Source organism: Equus quagga, chromosome 13 (genome assembly GCF_021613505.1).
Source record: "Equus quagga isolate Etosha38 chromosome 13, UCLA_HA_Equagga_1.0, whole genome shotgun sequence".
Lineage (NCBI taxonomy): Eukaryota > Metazoa > Chordata > Mammalia > Perissodactyla > Equidae > Equus > Equus quagga.
In genome coordinates this window covers 25,147,405-25,161,287 of record NC_060279.1, presented here as the reverse complement: position 1 = coordinate 25,161,287, position 13,883 = coordinate 25,147,405, and the positions used below count along the sequence as shown (strand labels likewise).

The 13,883-nt window shown below is 44.2% G+C and overlaps 1 protein-coding gene across 3 annotated transcripts in view; it reads left to right on the top strand.

Moving 5' to 3' along the window:
- HHAT (hedgehog acyltransferase) overlaps positions 1-13,883 on the top strand; it is a 309,905-nt gene that overhangs the window by 22,333 nt on the left and 273,689 nt on the right. For all 3 annotated transcript variants that reach the window (XM_046684437.1, XM_046684436.1, XM_046684435.1), the window contains exon 3: positions 5,309-5,376. In XM_046684437.1, the coding sequence (XP_046540393.1) occupies positions 5,309-5,376 (68 nt within the window). The remainder of the gene's footprint in view (positions 1-5,308; positions 5,377-13,883) is intronic.

The window sequence follows — 13,883 nt, the reverse complement described above, 5'->3', positions numbered from 1 at the left end:
TACAGAGTTTTCCTTTTTCAAGCTATTGATTGATATTTTGAAGTAACCAGTTTTCCAATGTGGTTTACATGGAATCCTACAACAAATCTTTGACCTTGGTGTTTTTAAATATGCTGCTTGTTTCCAAATTTAAAAAAAATATTAATAATTTCTAAGTGAGATTGGTTGACCTGTAGTTTTATTTTTTGTTTCATACTCAGAGTTCAGTATCAGCGTTCTGTTAACTGTATAAAGTGAATGGGGAAGCTTTTCGTTTGATTTTTTCATGTTATGGAACTGTTTAAGTAGAATATGTAATGTCTGCATCAAAGTTTGGGATCATTCACTTTTAAGTTTGTCTAGGTATGGGTCACTGAAAACTTTTCAGTCTCTTTCAGGGTTATTGATATATTTAGGTTTTCTTTTTAAATCAGTTTGAATAATTTATATTTTTCCATTTCATTGAAGATTCAAAAATATTACCATACAGTTGTATATCATATTCTTACAATGTTTTAAATCCCACTTGTGTCTCATTTCTCCTGTTTTAGGAAATTTACCAAAGGATTTGTCTATTTAGTAAGTTTATTCACTTTTTCAAAGAACAAGCTCTTGGATTCATTTATAAATTCTACTGTTTTTCTGTTTTCTCGGAAGATTACTTTCTAATAAACAGGTATCCTAGATTCTTTTAGCTTTGCAGGGCTCAGGCTCACCTTCTTTTTATGTAGTAACTGTCTTTCTGAAAAGTTGCATATTAGTGACATTTTTATAAATGGAATTATGCTCTCCATTGATTTGCATTTTCATTTCACAGGCTCTTTATTTTCTTTTCTTTAATCTTCAATGATCAGTAGTTTATGTGTCTCTAAATAAACTCTGTGACACCAGGGAGCCCTGATGTTTAAACAAATATGGAGCAAATTATTTATTTGAATTGCTGCCTCCAGTATCTTTGTTTTTATGTAATAGGTGTTCTTAAAGTGGGATACAAATATAATTGAGCATATTTACCTTTTACGTTTTGTTTATTCCTGTACATGCCTGTTCTTATCACTTATCACTAATCTCAGTTTATGAGAAAAGGATAAAGCAGCTCATCTATAGATTAATTCTTTTATATCGTTCATGCAACACACTAACCTTTATGGGGATGGGCTTTGTTAATCAAGAGGTAATTTTTCCCACTTGCTTTTGTGATTAGAGGAACTTGGTTGCAAGATGACTGGTAACTCTGGAGGGCCCAGTTCAGAGTGGGGAAACAAAGGCCACTAGTCCTGTTCTTGAATAGGTGGCCTTGCCCTTGGAACCATGGGGTCACCAGGGAGCCTTCAGTTAACACATCATTTGTGAAAGGACCCAAGTGCATGTCCCCTGCAGAATGCAGGAGCCAAGAACTAGACAGGATGTCTTTTTTTTTGGCCTTGAGCTAACATCTGCTGCCAATCCTCCTCTTTTTGCTGAGGAAGACTGGCCCTGAGCTAACATCCGTGCCCATCTTCCTCTACTTTATATGTGGGACGCCTGCCACAGCATGGCTTGACAAGCTGTGCATAGGCCCACAGCTGGGAGCCAAACCAGCGAACCCCGGGCCGCTGAAGTGGAATGTGCCAACTTAACTGGGCCCGTGCCAGACAGGGTGTCTTGATGGCCAGCATCAATAGTGGGTGTGAGGTGCAGCTGAGGCTCACAGTGTTCTGTCTGGCAGGGCTTCATGTTATATTTCACTCTCGTTTCCCTTGTTACTCGTGGCCAGGGTCACAAGAAACAGTTGAGTCACTGCCTTCCTCCTGGGATTCTGGGTCTCTTGGTCCATCCCTTCCTCTCAGGTTTGCACTGGCATTTTCCCCTTATGTTGACACTGAGGCTGCTTTCTTAAGGCTGGTAATAAACCTCTCTCAATGAGTTGGAACGAGGCCTGGGCTAGAGGGCATTTGAAGGCAATCTCAGTGTTAGACTCCACAGCTCCTCACTCCTCCTGCTCCCCCAGCCGGTGCTTGTTGGATCAAGCACAAAGCACATGCACAGAATTTATGGCTTCCTCTTTGAGAGTTTCCATCTCAGTCTGGGGCTTCTTCTCCCTCTCCTGGGAGCCCTGAAGATTCCCAGGCAAATTGCACACCTGGTGGTCTGCCTTGATAGGACCCCGGATTCCTTAGGTGAGTAGCAGATGAACAGCCTATTAGGGAGATTTGAGGGCCATTTATGTCCTTTATCGCTTTGCATCCTATTTACATATGTAGCTTGCTTTTGCTTGGGCTATTTCTAAATCACTCTTTCATTCCCTGAGTGGGAGTTGGGAGAGAGGCGGAGAGAAGGCACCCCATGCCTCAAGAATATCATGGAAAACCCAGCACCTTATCATCCTTCTTCTAGATGATATTTCATTTGAATACTTGAGATTTGCTTACCATTAAGTTCTCTTATCTTTAGAAGCCCATCTTTTCTGCTCCCTTTCCCTCCTCTCATTTTCAACCACAGTCTGCTATACCCACAGGCTTCCTAGAGAAATAAAGAATCAGTAGGAGCTGATTGGAATTTTTCAAATGCATGGAAACAGCAGGATGCGTTAAGCCGTGATTGGGGTGATTGGGTGTGCTCGTCCCTGGCAGTGGCTTGTATCAGACAAGGGTGTGTGCTTGCGTGCATGCTTTCCCCTCTTCCTGATTATTGCCCTCTAATTAGCCCTATGCCACTCCAGAATTGATTTCCCCTCAAAATGTTGAGGGTGAAAGGGGTAGGTTAGTTAGAGCTTTCAAGTAAACGGTTTATCACCACAGCTCATTGGCAGCGATTAAAATGCAAATCCTCTCACTCAGTAGGTAGAATGGGGCTTTGATATATCCTTCTGTTGGGTGGTGGTTGGAGGGGCAGAATCAACAGCTGATTTAGTAATGAGGGCTCATCCGCAGAAATTGCTTCATTTCTGTGCCCTCAGGCAGGTCTGTGGAGGAAGCGCTGAATTTTGGGAAATGGAACCAGGGCACCTTGAAGAAAGAGCTGGCTCTGCCCGACAGTCAGGCCTGGGTGGTGTGGACGAATTGCTCAGGCAGAGAAGGCTTCTCTTCTGCAGCATCCTCTTGAGTGTATGGGAGTTAATGATGAAAACTCATCTTGCCCAAAGGGTGAGGATATGAGAACCCTGCCTCGAAGGGGAAGTTCTGAGGGCTGTTCTTCAGGGAAAGATCTCCTGCCACAGGTTCTTACCTTCCTAGCTTCCTTTCTCCTATGTCAACCAAATTCTGTAGCCGTGCCTTTTCAGTTAACTTCAACAGTGATTTCCAAAGGGGCCGTGAATGGGTTTAAGTTGTAGTTTAAACTGTATGCCGTACAGCGTTTGTTTGTGTCAAGAAATCAGACAAGGGTGATTTGTAGAAATTTTCCAAAACATGAGGGAGGATTTTTGGTCTAGAGCTGTGCCGTCTGTGACTGTAGCCATTGGCCACATGTGGCTTATGAGCCCTTGAAATGTGGTCAGTTCAAATTGAGATGTACAGTAAAGATAATATGTACATTGGATTTTGAAGAATTAGAAGAAAGGAATGTAAAATAACTTATTCATAATTTAATATTGATTCCATGTTAAAACATTGTTTTGGATATATCAAAATAAATAAAATACTAAAATTAATAAAACTTTTTTTTTTACTTTCTAAAATGTGGCTACTAGTAACTTTAAAATTATAAATGTGTCTCATAGTGTTTTGATTAGACAGTGATGGACAGGATTTCATCATAATTCTCCTGTCTGCATAGGATTCCTTTTTCCCACTAGAGGGAGATATGTTCCAGCTTCAGGAAGTCTGGAGCTTAGCGTATAAACTTTATGGCTTCCGAATGTACTCTTAAAAAAGAAGAAAAAAAAAATAATTCAGGATTCTGCTTTGTTTCAATTCTGCATCATGATGTTTCTGGAGGTTGTACTTTGTATGAAAGTGAAGCCAAAACAGAAGAGGCAGGAGGCAGAGAAGTCTCCTACCCTCTCTGCTTTAGTGCACGAGGGGTTCCTGTCACTTCTTGGTTGGATTGCAGTAGCTTGCTTTTGTTTGTGGGCTGTACCCTGGGACTTGAGTCTGTGTACAACACAGCATGCACACACATACAGGATGTGGCCTGTGTGCAGTTGTAACAGACAGGACCAGGGCGCTGCTGCAGTCACACACCTGCATGGCACCTCCTGGACCGTGTGGAGTGCAATGGGAATGTGTCCCGGAGTTGTGCTGTGTGGTACCCCAGGCCGGTGCTCCCCTCTCTGTTGTTCCTTGGGGCAGTGTCTCCTGTGGTTTGAGGCTGGGGCTGCTGTTTGCATCTAGCGTGTGTGAATCTGCCCCTTGATTCTACTCTGAACCCAGCATCATTTCATGATTATGTTGGAGTGACAGCATACTCTCCTGGTTTTCCTTGGGTCCTTCTGGGTAGCTCCCTTTTGGTCTTCTGTGGTCTTCTTATATATTTGTTGGTCTGATCAACGCTGATTTTCCCTTTTCTTGTCTATGCCCTCAGTGATCCCAGCTATTCTGGAGGCTTCATTATTACCCTTATACTGAAGACTCCTAAATCTTTATCTCCAACTTAGGACACTCTCTTGAGCTACATCTATACCCATCCAGCTGCCTACTGGGCATCATGTAGACACCCCAAAATTCAGCCCCCATAGCACTCCTTAGTTCCCACAGCATGGCACTCCTCAGCACTATCATACTTTCTTATTATTTGCTCATCTATCTTTTGCACTGTTCAATAAGTTCTAGCAGGACAAACGCCATCCCCATCTTGCTGCGTTTCATTCCTAATATCTCACACCATGCCTGGTTATTGTAGACCCTCAAGAAGTATTTGAATGAACATTTTGTTCTATCTTTTGTTTTAAATCAATTGTATTGTTTACTTATAAACATTCTCATTACCATTATATGACTCCATCTTATAATCTTGTTAGCATTATGTCATATCATGGGGCTGTGATCACCATCATCTTTTGGCATGGTCTATTTAAAAAGCTTTTCACCACCTGTACTAGTAGGGTATTTGCACTAATGCCTCCCATGATTCCCTGTGCTGGAGGCTTTTTCTCTTGACTGGTCTGCTTTTGTGACCCTTATTACAAATTGAAGGGGACATTTCCATCAGCCCCACCACAAGTTTCCAGGAATTTAGATCACAGAAAACTGGAGCAGAAGGTCAAGGAGTGTGACATGTTTCCATGGCTGGAGCTCAGTCCACAGGCAGCTTTTCCAGGACGTATTCCAATTCCTTTTAGTGCCTCTGCTATTAAACCAACCCAGTTTTATTTAGATTTGTGACTAATGGACACTGTTTCTCTTGTCAGAACATGAAGAGGAACTGGACCAAGAATTTGAGCTGGAGACTGACACTTTATTTGGAGGATTAAAGAAGGTACAAAGTGGATAAATGATAACCCTTCTCAAGTTTCAAACCTGGTTTCAATAGTTTGCATCACTTTTGTATTTGGCATTGACCCAGGTATAGTATTCAGCAACAAGTGAGGATGAAGGACCTTTCTTGTGGTAAAGGTATGTAAGTGTGCCTGTTGAGTAAGGCATTCCCCATGCTCTTTATCTTGTTGCCCCCTGTTCTCTTCTCAAGACGCCAGAAATCTGATTATGTAACCTTATCAGTTCATACGTATTTCACTTTTGTAAAGTTCAGGAAGTTCCTTCCTGACCTAACCATATCTACTAGAATCAAATGTGGCCCCTGGGCACTCCCTATACCAACTGTTGGCAACTATAGGAACCACTTCCTTCCTGCCTCTATGTGCCCCTGGCCATCCATACCACTGCAGAGCATTCTGGGAATCCCCTCCCTGGTTCTGTGGTGGCAGTAGGCTGGCTCATTTATTTTCTGGGCAGCCCATTGTGTCTGCTGAGGTAGCAGGCAGGGTGGCTGCTGTTCTGTCATGTACCTTGTGCCCTTCTAGATGTGACAATTAGCACTTCTGTTCTTTAGAGTATGTCGTGGGTAGGTACCAGGTCCTCCTTTTCCAGATGCAAGATGCTAGACTACTTTTTTCTTCCACCAGAACCTCTTTCCTCTTGAGGCTGGGGTTCATCTCATTCTTCCCCTTTCAGTCTCCCAGGACCCCATTTCAGTAAGGTCTTGCATCAAAGGATGTCCAGGCTCCAGCTCATAGTTCTGGGTCCAGGTCAAGGCTAGTGATGAGTGGTGTATTGGTTTTTCTAAGCGTTTTGATATATTTTAAAAATGATATCAGAACATTGCTTTTTACTATTTTCACTCTAAGTGTGTAGTGTACCAGATATATTATAAATTCAGTCAGCTTTTGTGGGCTGGTTTGGGACTTAAAATAATGCTTGCATTCCAAGTTCTGAACTTGGACTTACAAACTTACCGACTTACAAAGGAACTTTGGGAAGACAATTCATTTCCAAGCTGGGCACTGCCTATACTGATATTTTTCTCCTTTGAGAGTTGCAGATCTTGCTTAGAATTGTAGCATTGACTTCAACTTCTGTTTTGATTTTCTAGGGTAACCTGTCCTTTGTTTCCAGCTCTGGCTTTGTATAGAGCTACGATGTTAGATAGAAGTCCCATGTTTGTCTGGGACTGGGAGGAGTGTCCTGCCCTGCGTGGGGCACCACTGCTGGCTTTTGTTGCTCTGCCCACCAGATGTTTCCATGAAAAGCTGGATGTAAATTGAATTTACATTTTCTGAGGCATTTGTAAGTGTTTCTGATTTAAATAAGCTCTTTTTAGGATTATTAGTAAGACTTATAAGGTGGGTGGTATTGTGCCGTCTTCAGAGATGAGGAAATTTGGGAAGCTTCATGTGACAGTGGAATTTGAGATGGAGGAGGAGATAGCCTTTTTGAGTGCCTGGGATCTACTTTTTTGAAATATACCATCATTGGATCTCTTACAGCAGAAGAAAATAGTGATCCTTCTTTCTTTTAGAGTCACAGGCATTTCAGATAGTACTGAATTGTTTGCCAAGGGCAAAAATAAGCAAACCCATTTTAGCCTGAGACTTTTAGCTCTTGTAGAGAAGAAACTGTGAGCCAGTGTGAGAAGCTGAACAGAGGGTCAGGCCCCGACAAGTTTTGGAGCTACCACAGATTTCATTATCAAGGGGCGGGCTCAGCCCTGCCCAGTGTTGCTACTTCTAGACAAAGGGGCTTTGTCTTTGCTGACTTCCCAGCTCCTGTTACTCCACTCTTTTGGCATCTTGAAAAATCTGTCTCTGCTCATCCATTGTCTGTCTGACCATCCATCCATCTATTGGGGGCTACCTCCTGTTGTCCTCATCTTTCTTTTTCTCTTTTTTGAGGAAGATTAACCCTGAGCTAACATCTGCTGCCAATCCTCCTCTTTTTGCTGAGGAATACTGGCCCTGAGCTAACATCCGTGCCCATCTTCCTCCACTTTATATGTGGGACGCCTACCACAGCGTGGCTTGCCAAGCGGTGCCATGTCTGCACCTGGGATCCCTACTGGTGAGCCCTGGGCCGCTGAAGCGGAACATGTGCACTTAACTGCTGCACCACCGGGCCAGCCCCTGTCCTCATCTTTCTCTGTCTCATTGCCTTGCATATGGGATGGGTAGTTTGGAGTCCTGGAATTTAGAGTGAAAACTGCATCCTGGTGGATAGCCCACAAATGAAGGAAATTGATACTGTGTGATATTTGGTGAAGATCATACAGGCCCAGGGGCCATATGTAGCACTAGGGAGCTCACTGATGTCTGTTGAAAGTCTTATTTTGGCTAAAATAGAAGGCAGATAGGTTCTGGACACTCCTTGCTGAATAGTTCTTTTCTTAGAGCTTATGGGAGATGGCAAGCAAATGCTACTCTGATCCAAATTCTAATCGAAAGAAGATATTTGGCACGATTAGAAATTGTGAACTTTGGAAGAAAGCTGTAATGTTCTCTGACCAGTCCATCCTTGAATGTTAGGCTGCAGTAGGGTTGCTAAACCTCAGCACTACTGACATTGTAGGTCAGATAATTCTCTGTTGTGGGGGTGGGGGCTGTTCTGTACGTTGTAGGCTGTTTAGCAGCATCCCTAGCCTCTAGTAGATGCCAGGAGCAGCTGCTACCCCAAGTCAGGACAATCAAAAATGTCTCCAGGCATTCCTGCATGCCCCCTAGGGCGCAAAATCACCCCTCTTTGAGAACAACTGGTCTGCAGGAATATTTAGGGGCTTTGCCCCCACTGCCTTTGTCACGCTGATGCCATTTCTTACCTTTGCTCATCCTCTCGCCCCTTCTCGATTGGCCTCACCCCTTCCCTGTGTGGTCCTTACTCTCACATCCCAGCCCAGGGGTCTCCCTGTCACTGAAGCATCGCCTGGACCTCTCAGTTGGACTTAGTGCTCATAGTTCCTGACACTTCCCTGCCTGTTTATCTCGTTCCACAGATACTGCTTTCAGTGAGTGTGTTCCTGTGCCCAAGTCTGTATTGAGTGCTGGGGACACAGTAGTGAACCAGACAGATAAGGTTACTGTCCTTGTGTCTCTTAGTGGGGACAGACCGACAGTAAATAAATGAACAAACCGAACAGTGAGAGAGTGAGCTAAATGATATGAAGGAAATAAACAGGGTGATATGATACTAATGCTTCAGATCGCATCTTGTACTCTATTATGATATTTGTACAGCTTTATTTTGTATTGTCTATCATCCACTAGACTGAGTCCCACAAGGACAGGGCTGGGATTTAATCATTCCTGTATCTTCAGTGCCTTGAACAGAGTAGGTGAGTATTTTATTGAATTTAACTGCAGCAAAGAGTGAATAACACTGTGCCAGGTTGCAACATTGGAGTCAGGTGCATTAGTCCTAAGTGTATCTAGATAGACGTGTAGGTAAATGCTAAGTGGGACAGTGTTTGTAGTCAGAGCAGGGGGAGACCATTGTGGGTACAGACAATCACCAGCCACCTCTGAGGGAGGAGGTTGACCTTCAGCTGAGCTCCACAGCATGGGTGGGATTTGGCAAGATTATCGGTAGAGGGGATGCTGTTCCAGAGAGGCTCGTTGTGATTGGAAAAGGGAAGGAAGTATTAGGAAGATGGTGACTCAAGGTGAAACTTCATTTAGGACAGTGAAAGGGAGCTGGGCCTGCCCACATTTCTCTAATTTTTGATGATGTTAGAGTTTGGAGGATTATAACCCAAATCAGGAATGTCTTTGGGCCTTATAATTTCTTTGGTGTAAGCCTGATTATATGTGCAGAGACTCCAGACGTGATGGGCGAGCTTGTGTAGGTGCAGCCATCAAGGACTGCTCAAATTCCAGATGCTGTGACATTTGCATCCTGTTTTGCAATGTGCACCCTTCCAGGCGCAGAAGTGCCTCGCCTTGTGGGCTCCACGAGCCTCCTGGAGCAGTTGTGTTGGCACCTGTGTGTGGCCAGGGATGGGTCCAGCCCGGTGCCTCTCCAGTTCTGGTCATTATCTGTCTTGGTGTTTGGTCGTCCTCTTCTCCTTTTCTGTGCTAGTCTTATTGCTAGTGGTCCCAAGGAGATAAAGGAAACTGCTTACTGCTTATATTTCTTGCTTGATATAGTAAACTTGCTTCTAGACAGGGTCTGAATCAAACTGATACAAATGAAGCTCTGCGTTGGGTTGTGTTGTCATGAATTTTTTATTTTCCTTTTTTTTGAAGTTTCTGATTCAAGGTAGTTGGCATAACGGAAAGAGCACAGGTTTGGAGTTGGATGGACTTGAGTTCAAAATGCAATTTTCTGCATTTTGGAAAATCATTTACCTTCTCTGAGCCTTAGTTTTAGTATCTGGAATGATGGCCTGGGAGGTTGTGGGGAAAGAGATGATGGATATAAACACAGCCAGCATGTATGTCCTTGGTGCAGAATGGATGCCCAGTACATGTCGTTGTGGTTATTATTTTTTTCCTTCCATAGATGATGACTTCCTGTTTTAGAGTTAAGATTTGCTAATTTTCCCTCTCTGCCAAGGAGGTAATGTTCTACAGAGAAACATTTAAATCTAGAAGGGGATTGCTACTGAAAGCTCTCAAAAGTCTAAGGTAGCACAACCAGAGGCACTTACAACTAGAATATACAACTACGTACTGGGGGGCTTTGGGGAGAAGAAGGAAAAAAAAAGTCTAATGTATTATGAAGTGTTTCACATGTCATCAATTCCTCATTTCTTTCCTGAGGACACCTCTTCCTGTGGGAGGTTTCTGAAATTGGGGATATTTGTAAATAAGAAGTTCTTTCAGAAGTGCAATCAGAGAGGACTTTACAGTGCCTGTCAGAAGGGTTAGGAAGAAAAGACAAGATCAGAGAAGGGCAGCTTGATCACTTATGTCTTTGAATATGAAGAGGAAAGAGGTGCTTTTTGAAAGTAAAGACAGTTTTAGCTGCTTGAGTTTTGCCCATAAAGGTTTTAAGATTCAGCTTATTTATAAATTCCTCTGCATTTTAATACTTTCGAAAAACGACAAGCTCTGTTTTGATTCATTTAACAAATATTCATTGGCCCCCTGTGTAAGAGGCTTCCAGTCAATGTGCTGGGTGCTGGGAGGCTGTGACATTCCGGGCTCAGTCTCTGTCCGCACCGGGCTCTGAATTTGGTAGAAGGTGTTGATGAGACAGTGAGGTGAGTAATGCAACCATCCATGGGGCATGCAGAAACAGGAAGTGCGTATAACCCAGACTCTCAGGAATTGAAGCTGAGATATTGGGGAAAGATGGGTGAAGGAAATAGCGCGCATAAGGACCTGGATCTGAGAGAGAGTAATTCACCTCGACTGGGAGGTTGAGTGTGAGGAGGGGGATGACACAAGATAGACAGAGGCTGGGTCATAAAGGCCGTTGGGTGCTCTCTTTGGAGTCTGGACTTTATTGAGAAGGCAGTGGACAGTTACTGAGGGGCTCCAGGCCTTTGCCATTTCTTCTGTGGACTTTTTTGGGAGCCTTCCCCTACCTCCCTCCTCAATATTTGTGCCTCCCTGGAGTTAATTAATGTCCTGGAATGTACATCTCATAATGTTGCTCAAAACTTATTAATGGTGCTCCATTTCTTACAGTATGAAGTCCAGACTCCGTAGCTGACATTCAGCCCCACTTGTCCACTGGCGCTACCTCGTTTTAGCAGCCTCAGCTCCTGGTAGTCACCTTATGCTTCTAAGTCACAGCATCCTACATGTGACTCCCACACGGTGTGCCCTTCTCTGCTGCTCAAGGAACACCCACATGGAACTTCCCTGACCCTTCGCCCCTTGCTCCTCCACCTATGGGCATTAATTTCTCCCGTCTATGAGCTCCATTCCCAGGACTCTTTCCTGAACTCGTGTCATCTAACAATTAGTTTTAGATGTAAGAGGATCCTTCATCTCTGTCTCCCCTGCTGACACACAGTAGGTGCTCAGTAGCGTTTGCTGGATTAAGGTGAACATACCTGTCTGGTGGGGGACTTATTGTGAAGGATTGTTGGTCCCTTGGCAACATGTCTGCACTCTGGCGTGTTTAGAGTTTAGGCCTTACCCCGCTTTCGTTAAGCTGCAGCCCCTCAAAGATGACTGCAGTGTTCCTGTCATATCTCTGCCTCCCTCCATCTGACGGGAGCAGATTAATAAGCAGTTTGGCTGTGCGTGTGAGTTTTCAGCCTGTCCTTATTAACAGAAAATTGGATTTTATGCAGCTTTGTGCCTTCACAGAGGAGGCTGCTCGGCAGAGGCAGATTCTTGTGCCCCGTGCCAGCCCCTCCAGGCGAAGAGAATTTGGCTAAGGCATCTCCAAACGGTAGGGGCAGGAGACCCACAGACTAGTGATGGAAGGAAGGTTCATGAGCACACGTTGGGCTGGATTCCCTCTTGTTAACACAAAGAACTCCTGCTCTTTACCTGTCAGTACCTTGTCTCTTGTCTGGTCTCCTCCCTGCTGGATTTCCTTGTTGGTATGTAGAAGATTTGCAGCCAGGCAGGAGAAAAGTGAGGGGGTAGCGATTTCCTGGTGAGGATAGGAGGGGAAGCGTAGCTCTCTGCCTTATGCAAAAATAGGATCTGCAATGCAAATGCATACCCATCAGATTTGCTTATTAACTCTTAGCCACCGAGTCCCTGCTCTGCCCTCCTCTCTCTTTCATATCTACTAGTTCAGGGAAAATGTTATTTGTTTCATTATAAAGGTCCTTGAAGAAGCCAAGGGAAATAAAGTGAAGTTAGAACCAAGGGTTTAACTCTGCAAAACTAAAAGATCAAATATGCGTGTGTGTCTGTGAATACGAGAGGGAGAGAAGGAGATTGAGAGAGAGGGTCCCCGTGAATACTTAGTAAAATCTTGAGGTGGTGATATAGGTTTGGAATGGTGAGAAATTTCTCAGCCATAAACCAGTCAATTTATAGGTAACGGTGTACTTACCAACTGTTTCGCAGCCCAGGCTGCCATAGGTGCCGAGGGTCAAGGGAGCAAGAAGTGTGGTTTCTCTCCTCAAGAAGCTTATACTCCATCTGAGAATGCCAGGCTGACACCTAGCTTTAATAGGGATGATGCTCTAAGTATTTAACAAAGGGCAGAGGCGTCAATCAAGCTGAACAGATACCAGCTGTGTACAGCCGGGACCATTGGCCCTGTTTGTGTGTCCCACCTGAAAATCAGCCCTGGCATTACATTTAACAAAGTGTTCCCATGTGCATGAGCGTCCTGGTTGGTCTAGCCAAAAGTTGCTGGGAGAGTTTCTAGCCTTGGAATGACCAGAGAAGGCTCCCTGGAGGAGGTGGATTTGAGCTGCGCCTTGAACAGGAGGATCGTGACCGAAGCCGGTTTGGTCGTTCAACACAAATCATATTCTTGGTTTTACTCTTGGTAGGTTCTGGCACTTGGAGGTGGGTAGGAGTTAAATGTCTTCCTGTTCCACAACCTCGCTGCCAAGTGGTATGGTACATGGAAAGAGTCGAGATCTGAATTCTGCCGCATGTGCAAACATTTATTAGTAGGCAGGTACCAAACCTGCCCTTGAACCTGTTCCTGAATGCTCGTGAAGCCTCTGTTCTCTGTCTTCAGGGCCTCCCACAAGCACCTTGAGGAAGGAGTTGTCTGAGGCTGAGGCAGTTCTACTCTGTGGGCTGGAGCAGACACCCTCCTGGTCTAATCGGGGGACAGAATCTTGTGAAGCGAAGGGACACAGAAGCAAAGGAGCTGGATCTGGGGCGGTTCTCCGTGAAGCTCTGGGTGCCAGCTCCAGGGGTTCTTATCCCCCGTCCTCACAAGGGTATTGGATCCTGAGAGTTTCTAACCCACCTCGTATGTTGAACATCACTCCTTTCATTTGTAAATTATTCATTTCTAATATTCCTTTTATTAATAAACTCTCAGGTGCAACAATATTGGAATTATTTGAGTTGTAGCCATGTCTGGGGCTGAATTTCTGATGAGGACCCTTCAAATGCTAACTCACTCCTTCTGGAGTGTAGATTCTGCATTTGTGCACATTTAATGTTAAGAACCATAATGTATCCTATATAAGTGCTCTAACAGATAGGATTCGGAGAGAAGAAAGACAGATTGTTCCAGCCTAGGGCAGACTGAACAATGGCTAGGAGCTGAAATTTGGGGAGAGATATGGGGGGCGGGGGAACACTTCCTTCTCTCAGTACATTCCCTAAAAGTGGTACCTGTCAACATCTTCAAAAGGTTATTACCTTTTAAAATCATGACATGACAGTTGATACGTCTCTGTTTAAAAAGGAATTAGAAGCAGCTGCAGGGTGAGAGTGAGCTCATGGGGCCCGTGGGAGAAGGTGTGAAGGGTCGAGTCTTTGTGTGGGGAACTGACTGAAGCCACTTGCAAGAGAACAAGTAGCTGCTGAGAAGTTCGAGGTGGGTGAGGGTTAGTTATCTAGCATAATTTTGCTCCCAGTTTTCATGAAAAGCAAATCTCAGAGCAAATTCTAT